Here is a 17,478-nt window from a genome sequence, read left to right on the forward strand (position 1 = left end):
CTGAACAGTGCAGTAAGATTCTTAAGATACTCTTCTTCGTGTAGATGAGGAAACCCGTGTGTTCATTAGGTTGTAAAGGGTTAGGTGGCCATCTTTCTGTAGTAGTGACACTCAACTTCTTTTTATGTTCACAGCATGCGTTGCCAGTCCATTTTGAACATGGCAATGTTCCGTTGTAAAAAAGATAGAGCAATAAAGTATTCTCGTACTCTTAATGAACACTTCGAGAGTTCTTCGAAAGTTACCCAGGCACCTTCTCCATGCATTATAAGGTAATGATAAGTAAAATTCAAATAATTTTCAATATTGGGTCATTATCTGCATCTTCCTTTTGCAACCATTTGTGTATTCATGTGACTTTGGCTTTTCAAAAATTGTGAACATCCATGTGCTGATTTGCCTGTAAACGAAATTATTGGCATATTTCTACTTTTTGAGGAATAATTTAAATCAAGGCATTTGCTGATTGGGAAACGTAAAAAGATAATTCTAAAAACTATACAGTCAAAACTTTGAGAATCTTTAGAGATGCCTAACACTACTAAACAACTAGAGGCAAAGCCAAGCGAACTAGAGTCAGAGTCCCTTCTCCTGCTATACATAACAGCTTGGAGTTTCAGTAAGCAAGAACTTTCTAGAAACAGATATCCTCTGTCTTTTTCAACATAATAGCCACAGCAGTGATATTAAGAATAAATATGCCCTGGCTGGTTGGCTCAGCGGTAGAGCGTCGGCCTAGTGTGCGGAGGACCCGGGTTCGATTCCCGGCCAGGGCACTCAGGAGAAGCGCCCATTTGCTTCTCCACCCCTCCGCCACGCCTTCCTCTCTGTCTCTCTCTTCCCCTCCTGCAGCCAAGGCTCCATTGGAGCAAAGATGGCCCGGGCGCTGGGTATGGCTCTGTGGCCTCTGCCTCAGGCGCTAGAGTGGCTCTGGTCGCAACATGGCGACGCCCAGGATGGGCAGAGCATCGCCCCCTGGTGGGCAGAGCGTCGCCCCATGGTGGGCGTGCTGGGTGGATCCCGGTCGGGCGCATGCGGGAGTCTGTCTGACTATCTCTCCCTGTTTCCAGCTTCAGAAAAATGCAAAAAAAAAGAATAAATATGATTATCTCTAGTTAAAATTTCCGCCCACTTTTTGAACTGAAATTGTGCCATAAGATGTTGAAAAACAACCCTTGTGCAAGTAAAGATAGAATTTCTTCCCTATGGTACTTGCCTAGTATCTTTTAAATTTGGTTGTACTCCTGAAAGTTCCCAGTACTGATAGGTTTTGCTATTTTAAGAATATCACCTAGAAGATTGCCCCATTTCTAGTACATTCAAAGGAAGAGATTCCCAAGTGGCCTTTCTTTAAAAAAAAGTTCTGATTGAGAAGTAACTTCCTACTTCTGCAAATTGCCAGTCACGTTATTTTAGCTAACTCCTTTTACCATTTCCAGTCAGTGCGCACCTTCTTTGCACCAAACTATGTTTTAGGTACAGGGAGGGGATGCAGCAGTAAGCAGAGCAGACAACACTCACGGCCCTCATGGAGCTCCCACGCCAGTCCTTCAACATGTGCAGGCTGCTGGGGACACTTAGGATGCACGCAGCCCAAAGGCAGGTGTAGCCAAAGGTTACTGCTGCTGATTGAGCTCTCCAGTTCATGTCCATTAGGTCTAGGACTAGGTCAGGGGTCAGCACACTCATTAGTCAACAGAGCCAAATATCAACAGTACAACGATTGAAATTTCTTTTGAGAGCCAAAATTTTTAAACTTAAACTGTATAGGTAGGTACATTCCTTATCAAGGTAGTGCCCACACGTGGCATTTTGTGGAAGAGCCACACTCAAGGGGCCAAAGAGCCACACGTGGCTCGCGAGCTGCAGTTTGCCAACCAGGGGGCTAGGTGATCTCACGTGTTTCTCACTTGGCCCTCATCAAGGTCGGTTACTTGTTCACTTGCATGTGCAGGTAGGTAGACAAGTGGGGAGAGTAAAGAGAAGGCTGTGAATCCTCTGACACGTGATACTTCCTTGTCCATCTCCGTCTCGTTGACTGAGCTACAGTCATTTAGTCACTGATTCAGCAGATGTTTGCCAAGGGCCTTCTCTTAGCCCCTGCTCTGCTAAGTGCTAGAAATGCCAAGATTAATAAGAAATGGTCCCTGCCTTCAAGGTGCTTATGACCCAGGACAAGGAAGAAATAGAACAACAGTGAGGAATATGAGAAATGCAGTAGATAACAGACGGAAGCCCTGGTGCATCCCCAGTGTCTGGGAGAGTGCCAGATGCCGGTGCTTAGTCATGTTTAGTGAGTGGATGGGAGAATGAATAAGTGACAGTGCTTATAGGGCGGTGTTGTCTCAAAAGGAGAAGCTGGAGTGGAATTGGGGAGGGAAGGGACTCCAGGCCCCGGGAGCAGACAGTTGTGAGCTGCGTGAGAAGCAGGTTTGGAGTACCGACTTGCCCACCTCATTCTAGGTCTGGTGTAGGACATCTGGCCTCCATCCATTTGATGGGTCCCATCCTGTTGTATTTTATAAAATGAATTTTCAAAATACTGAAGGTAAAGGGTGTCTCTTTGACCTTATAAAAGTGAATGTCATTTTGGCTAGTACACACTGAAACTTTGTGACTTGGCCTAAAGTTCCAGAGACAGTAAATCTGTGGTTTGGGGGTTTAGGAGATGAACAGGTCTCTCTGATTTTCCACCTTCCAGAAGCACAGGCACACCATCCCCCCTCTCTCCAATGCCTTCTTCTGCCAGCACTGTGGGGGCCCAGTCAAGTGCTGGCAGTGCGGGGAGCAGCAGGATGCCTGCCAGCATCCAAAACATGACATCTTCCTACATCACCATTACTTCCCACATCCTCGCCGCCTTCGACCTTTGGGAGCAGGCTGAGGTCCTTATCAGGAGGAACAAAGGTAACGGCTCTGTGGTGGGATTACTGGGGCATGTGGAGTGCAAGGGGGTGGTGCTGTTGCTATTCTGTGTTCAGCTTTTTTTGAAGAACAGGAAATGTGTGCCTATTTACTCTTCTCACGTTTCTCCATTCCACCCTATAATCTAGTTGCAATTCTTTCTTGAGCTCTGTGACATGGGGCTGAATTTCTGTGGCTAGATCTTAACAAAATTGATTAGAAGTGGCTTTAGCACCTTGCCATTTCAGAAGTTCTGCATCATCATTGCAGTCTAAACTGAAATGGGAGCAGGACAGGGCAGCCTGACCAGGCGGTGGCACCGTGGATAGAGTGTCGATCTGGGACACAGAGGACCCAGGTTTGAAACCCCTAGGTCTCCAACTGGAGCATGGGATCACAGACATGACCCCAGGGTTGCTAGCTTGAAGCCCAAGGTCATTGGCTTGAGCAAAGGGTCACTGACTCAGCTAAGCCCCCCAGTCAAGGCACGTATTAGAAGCAATCAATGAACAACTAAAGTACCACAGCTATGAGTTGATGCTTCTCATCTCTCTCCCTTCCTGTCTGTCTGTCTGTCTGTCTCTGTCTGTCCTTCTCCAATCTCTCAAAAAGGAAAAAAAAAAAGAAGAAGAAGAAGGCAGGGCAAATGAAGAAGGAAAGTTACTGACTGTCCCCAGGGCCAGCATGTTGGAGATATGAAGTAGCATGACCGAACTATTGAGTTGAAAGTTTGTTTTCAGTACATATTAAGAAAGATGGTTAGCAACGAGCAGTGTGGCGTACATACGTAAACATCCTTGAAACTTGTGTGAGACGGAGGCCCGGAGCAGTCGGGCTTTAGGAGAAGGGAGAGCTGCTGGGCTCAGTGCTGGTGGCCACTGTCAGTGCTTATCTGTGAATGCCAGAGTCATGCTGTTTCCTAGTTTTTCCTGGCTGTGGCCACTTAATTTCCTCACAGCCTCTTAGAACTTAATTTCTTGGCAAAGTAATGATGCTTTTTAAACATGTTGGGTTTTTTTTCCTTTCCTGCAGCCATTGATCCAAAAGTAGAAACTGGATATTCTCCAGGGCCAGCCACCGTGCTGAGTGTAATGACTTCAACTCTAAAATAAAGCCCAGCTCGCCTGACCAGGCGGTGGCGCAGTGGATAGTGTTGGACTGGGATGCGGAGGACCCAGGTTCGAGACCCTGAGGTCGCCAGCTTGAGCATGGGCTCATCTGGTTTGAGTAAGGCTCACCAGCTTGGACCCAAGGTCACTGGCTCGAGCAAGGAGTTACTCGGTCTGCTGAAGGCCCACAGTCAAGGCACATATGAGAAAGCAATCAGTGAACAACTAAGGTCTTGCAACAAAAAACTGATGATTGATGCTTCTCATCTCTCTCCATTCCTGTCTGTCTATCCCTGTCTGTCCCTCTCTCTGACTCTCAATCTGTCCCTGTAAAAAAATAAAATAGGCCCTGGCCGGTTGGCTCAGTGGTAGAGCGTCGGCCTGGCATGCAGGAGTCCCAGGTTCGATTCCTGGCCAGGGCACACAGGAGAAGCGCCCATCTGCTTCTCCACCCCTCCCCCTCTCCTTCCTCTCTATCTCTCTCTTCCCCTCCCACAGCCAAGGCTCCATTGAAGCAAAGTTGGCCTGGGCGCTGAGGATGGCTCCATGGCCTCTGCCTCAGGTGCTAGAATGGCCCTGGTCGCAACAGAGCGACGCCCCAGATGGGCAGAGCATCGCCCCCTGGTGGGCGTGTCAGGTGGATTCTGGTTGGGCGCATGTGGGAGTCTGTCTGACTGCCTCCCCGTTTCCAACTTCGGAAAAATAAATAAATAAATAAATAAATAAATAAAAACGAAGCCCAGCTCCTGCCCTTCCCGGCTGGGGGTTGGGGGGTGTGTGTGGCAAATGGGCAGGTGGTTACATAGATTGTGATTTGCTGTGATAGATGGAAGTACAAACTATTTGGGGGATCATTTCTGGAACCAACCAAATAAAAGAGTTTATGTTGCCATTTTTGTTTCTGTTTGCAAGTGTGTTTACTTGGTGTTTGGTTTTCCTTTGTTTGCAGAGTTTTTTGCTCAGCTCAGCACCAGTGTGTGCACGCTGGCCCTCAACAGCAGCTTGGCAGACCTGGTGCACTACGCAAGACGGGGTCTCCAGGGGCTGAAACAAGGAACCAAAACACCTTAGTGGAGGCTCAAGGGGACTGGATGCCTTGGGAACTATTTTGCACATTGGAAGCCTCAAAAACAGTCCAGATATTTGTCTCATCAGGACACCAACACTTGAGAAGAGAAGCACCAGGAGATGGCCAGGACACTTGTCCACTTAAACTTTCAAGAACTGCTCCGACATTGGTTGGGCCCGATGGGTGTGCAGAGTAGAAATAAGCAGGCTGGCTTCGGAGACGGCGCCTTCCTCACTGAAGGACAGCGTGAGGCAGCCGGGGTCTGCGGATGGTCAGGAAACATTTCCGTACTTTTTTTAACCAGCTGGATGCAAGTTGCAAATGAAATAAGCAGTTTCAACTCTAAAAGCAAATTTATGTCATCTCAGTACCATGTTAGTTCATTCCCAGAAGGAAATATTTTTAACAGTGAATTTTGGTGTAGGGTTTTGTGGATGACTTATTTTTCTTTTGTGTTTTGGGGGAAATATTTGTTTAGTAAATTCTAACCGTCATCTATAAAACATAAATTGTGAAGGATTCCACCGTACCCTACTCTCTGCCAGCAAACAGTGGCTTTGATAATACCAAGTATTGTCATAGTTGATAGGACTGAAGGCAAGCCCGCCCCCTGCCGGGAGTGCCGCACGCTGCCCCAGCTCCGACGTCTTCCTGCCTGTGGAGTGGGCGGAGCCGGAGCAGCAGGAGGGCTCTGGCACACACAGCAGCCGTCGGAGGACGCCAGGCTGTCATCCCCACCCCTGCTTCAGCAAAAGGCGGTCAACAAGGACTGGATCTGAATTTTCTACCTTGAGGAAGAAGGGAACCAACATTTATATGTGACCAGCTGGCTAAAGGGCTCTTTAATTATTGCATAGGTAGAGCTAGTTTGAGGTGCTGATCTGTGGTCTACAGTTATGTGGTAATACCTGTTGTCTAATCAATACAGAGTTTTGTCAGTGAACAAAGACAAATGAAATTTACTTAGAGAGGCTATATTTTTCTGCTACAAATTATTTTATATTTATAGCAAAACTAGATTTTCAGAGCCCTTCATTTTCTGGGGGAAATTAACTCCCTGAAAGGCTGTGGAGATTTGGGGTGGTTAATCAGACTTAAAAAAATTTATCACCACATGCCTTCACTCGAGTGTTCTCAGTCAACCAGATTGGATAAATCGAAGAGGAACTGTGGCCTTATAAATTGTTTTTGCCATGTTATACACATTAAACCAAGTTCATTTTTGAATGACCTCAAATGAAAGAACACATCAGAATTCCCACATACCCATAAGCACAGATTTTCATTGACACTGAAGGTTATTGCAAGAATCATTTTGAGGTCACTGTTTTTAAAAGCCCATTCTTTTTATTCCTTTTACAAGTAGAATTTGCACACATTAAAATTGAGGAGTGTTATCTCTGCAATGGGTTTCTTTTTCTCCCTTCACCCCACTCTGCCCCTCCAGATGTTGTTTCCTACCATGCATGTTTGACATTTTTTTATTTATTCATTAGTGAAGAAGGGAGAGAAGACCATCTTTATTTATATTGAAGTCTAAGGTCCTCCTAATGAGGAATGTAAGAACTTTCTTGGTAATATGGCAAATAAATGAAGGGATGTGTAGATGAGAGTGATGCTTATTTTTCTCGGGGTGAGTGGTGTTCCTTCACTGTCTTATCCAGCCTGTTCTTTTGCCATCACTAGCTAAGGCAGAGATCTGCTACCTTACATTTAGGTTATAGCCAGAGCTTTAACGGCAGTAGTAATATCTGAGCATAAGAACTTCATGTGTGGTCTTGATATTCTAAAGCAAAGCCATGGTCCTTTTTAAATTATTTTAAAAAGCAACCTGTTAAATGAGCAGTAATTGCCTGGTTGGTTGAATGCTTGTGACATTGTGTGTCCTTCTCTTATATGTAGGAGATACCAGAACCAGGCTTATAGGTAATTATTTAACACCTTATTCCCACCCCTTTAGTCCCTCAGCCAATCCTGCCCACCCCCCTAGCACTGCCCAGTAGGAGCCGCCTGTCAGGCGGAAGGATGCGTTCTCTGGGACAGGTTCTGATCTGTGCAGATGTGCTGGAGGGAGTGTCTTGTCGGCAAGCCGCAGTGCTCCCCTGGCTGGGGACATTTGCAGCTTGATTTCTCAGCCAGTGCCAAAGAAGTGATGCTTTTTCAGTGGCCTTATTCTTTGTGGGATTTTTTTCCAGACCTTTACATTAAACTTTTACTTATCCCTTTAAAAATTAATAGTTTTGCAGAGATCAGTTTGTACTGTTTTGATCATGGACTATTCCTGATTCTTACTGCAACCTGCATTGTTCCTAAAAAAGAATTCATGGTGCCTACTTTTAAATAGAGTATGTAAAAGCTAGTGCTTGATGAATCCATGTTCATTAGATTTTTTGGCTGTTACAGTTGTATATAGAAATCAGAAGGCTTTTAAATCATTTGCACTTTTTCTCTGCATGCTTAAATTCTGAAAAGCAAAATTTGTACTGAGTAGATAATTGGAAGGACTAGGTATAAAACTCAGCCTTTGCCTGACCTGTGGTGGCGTGCTGGATCAAGTGTCGACCTGGGATGCTGAGGTCGCCGATTCAAAACCCTGGGCTTGCCTGGTCAAGGCACATATGGAAGTTGATGCTTCCTATTCCTCCACACCTTTTCTCTCTCTCTCTCTCTCTCTCTCTCTCTCTCTCTTTCTCTCTCTCTCTCTCTCCCCCCCCCAAAATAAATAAGTTAAATTTTTTTTTTAAATTAAGCCTTTGAATATGTGTAATAGTGCCCACTTCCCAGTGACAAGTACAAAACAGCTTGAGTGAGAATTGAGTGTGATATCTCACCTCTGGCACTACAGTGTTCTGTGTCTGTATTAGGAAATGGAAGAACACTTGTACTTTTTAAAATGTGAATGTTTCTGCCCTTACTGGAGATGATTACTAAACTTGAGGTTTTAGCCAGAGTAAGGGTCCTGCTAAACAAGGAAAAGCACTTCGCTGAAATACACTAAATTACACTGGGTTAGTGATGTGAAAATGTGGACCACATGCAGCTGTGGTGAAGTCGGGGTCTGGCAGGCGGATTACCAGGACTAGAACTGCGGCAGAATGACATACGTGATAATTGATTTAATCACAATATTGAATAAGAAAAGCATCTGATGTCTTTGAAGAAAAGGACCTTTATTTTATAGATCTATTTTGACCAAAAGTTTAGCTATTCTTTTACTTAGACAAATTGGACCACACTTATCTCCCATGTTCTATATTCTTTAGTGACAGATCTCAGTAAAAACTAAAAAACTATCCCCTTCTGACTGAAAACTTGTCTTCATTGGTACCTTAAATATTAACATTAATAAGATCAAGAACTTATTTTTTTCTTATGATTCTTCCCTCTGATATATGAAATGCCACAGAATAGGAGGCCAGTTGAATTAGATATATTTATTGTGCCTTTGGTTGACCAAACCTGACTTTGGAATAATTCTGTTTGTTGTTGTTTTCGCCATGGCTTTATGAGATGTTATGTGGGTTTTGCATCTTTTGCTCTTCTGCTTCAGGAAGTTTGGTGTATATTTGTGCATCTTGAGGTAAATATGTCAAATAAGGCTTTATTCCCAACTTCCCATCATTGATTCTACTTTTTTCTTAAGGATTTATTTTTCCAAACACTACAAAAAAAATCTTTGAAGAAGTTTACCACTTCATCTGTAACACTCTTTACCACTGATTGGCAGTGTACGAGTCTTTGGGCTTCTTTTGGAAACATATCAGGACTTGCCCACTGGGAAGTAGGCTAGTAAGCTGTGCACTGTGGCTGTGGAGGCGTGTCAGGGTTGTGGCGGACTTGCTCCTTTCTCCCCTCCCCCCTCTTCCGTGGGTGGCCTCTTCTGCTTTTGGTCCTATTTAGAATTTATGGATGTAAGGTTTTACCTGTGCCTTTTTTTTTTTTCTTTTGCCATTTGTTTGCAGAGGTGGAGTGGCATCTTAGCATGGTTTTGGGGATTTTCCTCCAAACACCATGAGTGGTACTTCAACGATGTAAATCTCGTACGCAATCTAGTTGTGTTGGTTTCTCAGTGATTGAGAATGAATTGTGACCACTGGCCATGTTCTTTAGATTTTATTTATGATGGATTGACAAGCACCATCTACCACCTTTCTTAAGGTGGCTGTAAAATTCCTATTGCTCTGCAGAAAACTCACACTATATTCTGTTCCACTATGTGCCAGATATCAACAGGTACTGTGATGGGTAGAAAAGAGCCCATATTTCTGTCCCCAAGAGGGCAGGAAGGACACACAGAACTCTCTGTGGGCCTAGATATTACTAGACCGGCCTGGAAGGACAAGGAAATAAGACCACTGACAGGGAGGCTGGCCAAGCTGCTCTGGTCAGACGGGCAGTGGCTGACCTAAGATAACTTGCTTTGCTTAAAAGTAGATGTTTAAGCGATGCTCAACACAGGCAGTATTACCTTTGCCTTTTGTTCAGGCCGTCAACATGTATTGTTAAAATTACTGCACATCGCCCTCAGATAACAAGTATACACTGTTCATGTTGGTGTGTATGTGTATGTATGGGTTTATATGTGTGTGTCCCAAATCTTGTTTTAATTTTTTTTTTTTCTGAATGTGATAACGTTTTGGATGATACCTGAGCAGGGTTGCCTTTTTTTTTATTTATTACCATTATATATTATATTATATTATATTATATTTTTTGCTTTCTTATAACTTTAAAGTCAAATCTTGGTATCATTAAAATTGTTTTTAAAAGGAATAAATTGTCCAGTTGATAAATGATCACTGGTCTATCTCTAAAATAATATGAACTTTTCTTTCATTATTGTGGAACGGTGTGCCAGCTGTACTGCACAGTGGTTTTGGACGGAGGGTAGGGAGGCAGTGATGCTTTCAGTGGGAAGATGTGCAACACAAGCAAAGGGGACTCCATGTATTTTATCTACTTCTGCAATGGAACTGCAACTTAGGGCTTTTGTGAATAAAATTTAGCTGCCTTGTATAGTCCTTTGAAAGAGACGTGATCTGTGAGAATTATAGTTTGTTTTCTTTTTTTAGAAGAAAAATTTGCAAAAGATCTTTCCAAAAAGAATGTGCCACAGATCTTTTGTTGTTCTCTGTAATGAGGATTAATTGCTATTAAAAAAAAAAGAGTGTAATTGATTTGTTCATCTTCAAATTCCTTCCTTTTCACAAGAGGATCGAGCTGTAAAAAAATTAATAAAAATTTAGAGAAATCATTGGGGTTGAATCATGCTTCCATTTTTGCCTGAATAAAAAAATTCCTAAAATCGTTATATTTAATTACCATTTATAGCCAAAGAGACACGTTGAATAATGTACCCTCATTCACAATATGTGTTTATTGTTAAAGTAGGAAAAGTGTGGGCAGAGGGTAGCTCATCCATCTGTTCAGTTTATTTCCAAGATCTAATTCACAGATCAATTAGCCTGATATCAGAAGTGTGGCTTTTTATCCTTCTGATATCTGCCAGGTACAGCCGTGACCAGGTCTGCCTGTTTGCTATTTGCTCGCTGGGCAGACAGATGTAGAATGCTGGCATTGAAAGGAATCCAAAGGCCATCTGGTCTCCTTTTGCCACGGAAAGAAATTCTCTACCTCACGTTCTGTGAAATCAGAAAGGACCTGACTTCCTGAACCTGAGTCGGGGCTCACCGATTTGCTATACCAACCTACCTGGGTTTCTTCTCTCATTGGCAAACTTGGTTGATTTGATGTCTACTGAGTAGGATCACATGAGATGATGTACCAAGAGCGCTTTCTAGGGCCTGGCGCACACACTCAGAAACAGGTCTACTTCCATTTATTCCCTCCCTTCACCACACTGTCCCCACACCTGACCCTCCAGCCTCTGACTGAACTCTGGTAAGGACCTCTCTATCCACCTCTTTAATTTTGTTCTTCCTTACGTTAGGGTGACTTCCGCTTGTGTTGGTCCTAATGAACAAGCACGGTCCCAGCCCTGGCGAGCCTGCGTGCAGTAAGCCAGCGCGAGCTGGTCTAGCATACAGTGGCAAGCTGGGAAAAGGGAAGTGAAGAAGCTTCAGGGAAGAGATCTCATTTGGAAGATGGGTTATAAAATCTCTCCTGGTCTTTCATCTTTTACACAAAAATTTTCCATGTCATGTTTATTGCAAATTTTCAGTAGTAGCTGTCCATTGTTTGGTTGTACTTACTAGTTTTAACCAACTGCCTTGTTAGACATTGAGATTACTTCTAATTTGGGATATCGTGAAGAATGCTTTTTGTGATCATCTCTAGCAAACTACTTGAGTAGATTCAACATTTGACCTTATTTTGTATAAATGTGTGCTTGTGTATATTTATGATGAATTGTGTCTCACCCCTACAATTTTCTGCATGCATTTCCTAGGACATTTTTTTTTTTTCAACAAAACCACAGTACCATTATATTATCTAAGTCAATTTCCTAACATCTGATATTTAGTCTGTAATCAAATTTCTGCAGTTGTCCCCTCCCTCAAAGATCTTAAGCTTTAATATTTGAACCAGAATTGAGCCATTTCATGCATTACATGTAGCTGTTAGGTCGCTTTAATCTTAATTCAGAACAACCCCCATCCATTTTTTTTACTGTAATGTCCTACATCTTGGATTTGTTTCCCCATGTTCTTTAATTCATTCCTCTATTTCCTGAAAATTAGGTTAGATCAAGAGACTTGATTCTATTTGGCAAGAATCCTTCATAGGAGATGCTGTGTACTTCATGTTGTATCATGTCAGGGGCACCTAAAATCATTGTTCATGATGCTGAGTCTGGTTGAGAGATGACCACCAGGCTCTCCCGTTTCCAACAACCTTTCATTCAGATCCTGGCATGCACTGAGAAGCTGTTCCTTCACCAGTCTTTGGAATTGTTTAAAAAATGCAAAGGGAAAGAATCCCCCAATTCGACAGGGAAACGGTGTGTTCCGATGTTTCAATTGACATTTTTATTTCTGTGGTACTGAGTGTATATACATTTTTTATCACATAAGTTGTCATTTGCAGTGCATGGATTATGTGGCCCATATGATAGACGCACTTTGCCTACCTTGGTAGAAGTGGGGGAGATTTTTACCTTCACTAAGAAAAGTTCTGTTAATGAAGAAAAGGGATGTTGAGCAGTATAAAGGAATAAATGACCCTTCTAGGCTGTTCATATTTTTACTTTTGATTTATAGTTCAGATATTAACCTTTCACTATGTTGTAAATATTTCTCTCCAGATTTTTCTTTTCATTATGGCATTTGACAGTTTTTTAGTAGGTTGACTTCTCCCAGTGTTCGCTGCAGTTTTGTTTTTTGGTGTCTTAAGTAGGTAAGGGCTATTTCCCAGACACTGGGCGAGTCAGGTTTACTCCCACTGAATAACGGCAACTTGGACGGAAGTAGTAATTTCCCATTGTGCCCTCAGTCTTTTTATAAGCAGGTAACTACTTGCTCACAAAAATGAGGGGATCAGGAAACATACAGATAGATACTCCAGTACTTTCAGCCTTTTGTATAGTGTATTTTCACCAATGAAATAAAAGTTGCTTTTGCATCTCATTTGCATAATTGAACAATTTTTTACTTGTTTGCTTTTCTGATGTTCTTATTTAATAAAAATCAAATGCTTTTTTTTAATCGCTTCATATTCATTTTGAAATATTCTTTAATATTTGTGAGCAGTATATTTAGGTGCTTTTGGGGCCTGAATTATTTAAATAGACACTTGTTCGCTGTTTTCCAGGGTTTGGGGGAACATAAGTTGTCACAGTCTAGGTTACTTTTAGTCAGGATGTCGGTGGCGTTTAGAACCCTCCAGCCCAGTCCAAACACCTTTGAAAACCAGCAAGTCTTAGGGGTCTAACTACTGTGCCTTTGGTTATGGTAAGATAACAATACTCGTCTATTTTGTCTTAGAACTATTTCAGTGTTTGTGGTTTCCCTGTTTAAATGTGGCTGAAAGCGACTTGAGCGAGACACCAGGGCTGTGATAATAGACTGTGCTCTTCTAATAGATGGGAGGGCCTCGAAGGACTTCCTAAACGATGACTCCATTTTAGATTTAAAAGATCGTTTGCCTGCCCTGGATAAGTACTTTAAGTCACCCTTCTCTATAATTAGGGCCTAGTCTTCCCCTTATTTCTTGTGTGGGAGGCAGAAAGAATTACAGGTTTGTATCTCCACTGCTAAATATTCCTGTAAATTATCATCTAAGCAACAACACATACAGAATTACACGCACACACACATTTCTACTTCTGTGGATACTGTTGGACATGGAAAATCACTACACCGCTCCCATGGGCTTTAGAAAAATGTCTTTAATTAATTATCCAACTCCATGCTTTCCATCTTTGTCCTGTAATCTTCAAAGAATTTCCTCCTGCAGGCAGCACTTGGTACCCAGGACTGCAACTGAGAACATTATAAGCATTTCGCGGGAGTAAGAAGAAACCTGGGAGGGTGGTTTTGCAAGGTTCCCCAGCCTACGTATATGGGAGAATAATTTTGGAATTTTTCTTTAAAAAAATACTGTTTTCAAACTGATTTACAAATAGGTTAGTTTTTGAAGGAATCAAACGAAACAAAGCATATAGAGCAAAACATACAAGGGGAAGTCTGCTTGACCCTGCCTTCCCCAGCGTCCGCTTCGCCCTGCCTTCCCGAGTCAGCAGCCATTACGCTCGGTGCCTCTTCTTCCAGACCTATTTGTACGCAGTTACACTTGTTTTTAAACATAAATTTGGATATTGACTTCTTTCAACTTACATCAGTCTTTCTATGCTAATTCTATTTTGCCTGAAAAAATACTGTATAATAAGGATATCTCACTATTTAAACCTCCCTGACCCCCCCCCCCCCAATACTCTGCTGTTGCACACAGTGAAGTAGGTAGGAATCTTGGTACACACATCATCATGCACTCTTAGAAGTATTTCCACAGGATACATTTCTGACAGTGGGGGATGTCTAAGTCAAAAGATAAACCAGATTTAAAACTTTTGATGTTAACAAACCATTTCTCCCGAAAAGCTCTTAAAAAGCAACCATGGGTATAAGCTTACATTCTTGCCTGCTTTGGCTGCAAAAAGAAAACCCTTGTATTCTATTTGCATTTTTCTGATAACTCAAGTTAATCATGTCACAAGTTTATTGGCCATTTGTATTGCTGATTCTGTGGAATGCCTATTCCTGTACTTAGCTCATTTTCTATGAAATTAGCTTTTTCCTTCTGATTTCTAAATTAAGAAACCTGCTCAAGTTTGTTGACTGCTCTGCTGCATGGCCCTCCCGAGCTGGCTCCAGTGCCTGCATCTCAGAGGACCTCAGCAATGGGGGAAGGGGACTTTCATTTAGCACCTGGTCAGAGGCAACAGGCAACAGCCCAAGTGAACAACACTCACATATACTGATAGGAGAATACATTTGCAAGTAATATAGCTGGTAAGGGATTGATATCCCAAATATGTAGGAAATCCATATAACAATAAAAAAGTAACACTGGGGAATAAGATTTTTGTTGCATCCACAAAAACCCTTGTTCTTACCTAATTCAAGTGTGCTGATCTCAAATCCGACACTAGTTTTTCTCTGTAAGCTACAGTTTTTTGCAATTCAAGATTTTAGGTTTTCATCTTACTGTAAAATTTTCAACATTTAGTTTAACATAATGAAGTAGAATGTCTTCTTGGGCATCATCTTTGTGAAAATATAATTTATATAATGCAGTAAATACACTAAAAGATATGATTGCATCAGAGTTTGTCTACAATTTCGAAATAGAACATCACAAAATTGGCACAAAACTTATTTAAATTCTATTCAGGCAAATATTTGTGTTTGTAGCTCTTGCGTTTGTGTACTTGTTGAGGACAATCTAGTTTGATGCTCCAGCAGTAGTCTGCTCATCACTAACAGCTCCAAGATTTTTGGGAAACTTATCAAGGTGACTGTTCAGGAAGTGAATCTTAACGCTCATGTTACATTTAATGTCGCGGAAAACCAAAAGCATCCTTTGAACCAGAAGTTCATAGTTTTCTGCTTTTTTGTTGCCAAAAAAAGTTCTTTGTAACTGCCACAAAAGACTGCCATGCTGCTTTCTCCACCTTATTCATCTTCCTGGCAAATTCTTCGTCACGTATGAGGGCTCGAATTTGAGGTCCATCAAATACACCTGCTTTTATCTTCTCAAAAGACAAGGCAGGAAAAGCAGAAATAATATGTTGAAAGCATTCACTTTCTCTATTTAAAGCCTGAACAAACTGCTTCATTAAGCCAAGTTTGATGTGAAGTGGGAGAAAAATGATCCTGTCTTGATTAACTACAGGTTCATTCACAATATTTTGCATCCCTACTTCCAGAGCTTCACGTTTTGGCCACTCCTTCTGTGTCCAGTGTTTCTCCCAAGCTCGGCTGTCCCACAAACACAGAAAGCAAGGCTACTTCATGAAACCTCTTTGTTATCATAGCAGGAAATTTACCATTTTAAGATCCAAACAAATGATCCAGTTATGCTCCTCATACTTCAGAAAGTCAAGGACAATTTTTATGTCATTATAATCTTTTTGCAGATGAGTTGAATAACCAATTGGAACCGCTGCATAAACATTATCATTGTGTAGGAGAACACATTTCAGACTCCATTTAGAGCTGTCAAGAAATAGCCACCAGGCCCTGGCTGGTTGGCTCAGTGGTAGAGCGTCAGCCTGGTGTGCAGGAGTCCCGGGTTCGATTCCTGGCCAGGGCACACAGGAGAAGCGCCCATCTGCTTCTCCACCCCTCCCCTCTTCTTCCTTTCTGTCTCTCTCTTCCCCTCCCACAGCCAAGGCTCCATTGGAGCAAAGTTGGCCTGGGCGCTGGGGATGGCTCCATGGCCTCTGCCTCAGGCGCTAGAATGGCTCTGGTTGCAACAGAGCGATGCCCCAGATGGGCAGAGCATTGCCCCCTGGTGAGCGTGCCAGGTGGGTCCCGGTTAGGCACATGCGGGAGTCTGTCTGACTGCCTCTCCATTTCCAACTTCAGGAAAAAAAAAAAGAAAAGAAAGAAATAGCTGCCATTCTGTTGGACTATAAGTGGTAACACCTAGCTGGCTGAGAAGACTACTGATATCATGACAGTAAACAAAGTGTTTGTCTTCGGAAAAAATGTCCACAAAAATTTGTTCACGCTTCCTGAAATGGGATATTTTAGCTGACCGGTGAAGTACATTCTTTTCTTGAAGCCTGGAGGTTAATAACTCAGCTGCTCTTTTTAATAGGCCCAAATCTCTTACTAAGTCGTTCAATTCAGGTTGGCTAAACTGCTGAGGGGTTCATGATTGCTTGGCATCATAAGAAGACCCTTCAGATTCTACAACCCTTTCCTCATGCATCTTATCAAAATACACTTGATCACCATGTTCACTTTCTTCGTCCTTAGAAGAAATAAAACCATTGAAAACTGGCACCGAGAGTGTCTCAGAGTGTGGGATAGGTCGTATTGCTGAAGGAATATTAGGATATGTGATCATATGCCGTTTTTTCTTGCTGATACCCTTTGTATGGATCAGACAGAAATAACAGTCACTGCTGTGGTCCTTAGGTTCACGCCAAACCATGGGAATACCAAAAGGCATTCCTTTGTGTTTTCCTTCTGTCCAGTCACAAAGCATTTCCTCACAATTATGACATACAATATGAGGAGCCCAATTCTTGTCTTGATTGCCAAGGGGAACTTGAAAATAGGCAATATATGCATGTGTAACAAATGATGAACTATTGCGCCTTTGACGTTGAAGTGTGTAACAATCACATATATAACAGAAGGTGTCAGGACTATTCTTACATTTACGCCTACTCGAAGAAGCCATGATTTAATCTTAAAATAAGAGGGTGTTTTTATCAGATAATAATTTTTTACATTTAAAAACTACAATTATGTAAAAGTGATGTTTGTAAAACATTAATTGCTTTGTGGTTATGTTCAATCCAAGAGTTGTTGCCCTTTAACTCCAATTTAAAAACCAATGCATGCCATTAACTGTAACAAAAAGAAATTAAAATTGCATAAAAACTAGAGCATGCACCAAAAAAAGGGATTTCATATTTGGAATCAGCGATGCAGAAATATATAGAAACAGTTCTAAAACCTCATGCTACCGAAAATGATTCCCCAGTGTAATCCAATTGAAAAATGGGCAGAGAACATGAAAAGATACTTCTCCAAAGACATACAAATATGGTCAACAGACATGAAAAAATGTTTAATATCACTAATTGTCAAGAAAATACAATGATACCACCTCACACCAGTCAGAATGGCTGTTACCAACTGGCCGGGTAGCTCAGTTGGTGAGAGCATTGTCCTGACACTCCAAGGTTGAGGATTTGCT

The 17,478-nt window shown here is 42.1% G+C and overlaps 1 protein-coding gene across 4 annotated transcripts in view; it reads left to right on the forward strand.

Annotated features, from left to right (window-relative positions):
• The window catches only part of AFF1 (ALF transcription elongation factor 1), a 210,229-nt gene extending 202,441 nt beyond the window's left edge, over positions 1–7,788 (forward strand). For all 4 annotated transcript variants that reach the window (XM_066385023.1, XM_066385024.1, XM_066385025.1 and 1 more), the window contains 3 exons: positions 135–272; positions 2,702–2,907; positions 4,963–7,788. In XM_066385023.1, coding sequence (XP_066241120.1) covers positions 135–272; positions 2,702–2,907; positions 4,963–5,084 — 466 coding nt within the window. In that variant the 3' untranslated portion in view covers positions 5,085–7,788. The remainder of the gene's footprint in view (positions 1–134; positions 273–2,701; positions 2,908–4,962) is intronic.
• The last annotated feature ends 9,690 nt before the right edge of the window (positions 7,789–17,478 follow it).

This window comes from Saccopteryx leptura, chromosome 5, assembly GCF_036850995.1.
Source record: "Saccopteryx leptura isolate mSacLep1 chromosome 5, mSacLep1_pri_phased_curated, whole genome shotgun sequence".
Lineage (NCBI taxonomy): Eukaryota > Metazoa > Chordata > Mammalia > Chiroptera > Emballonuridae > Saccopteryx > Saccopteryx leptura.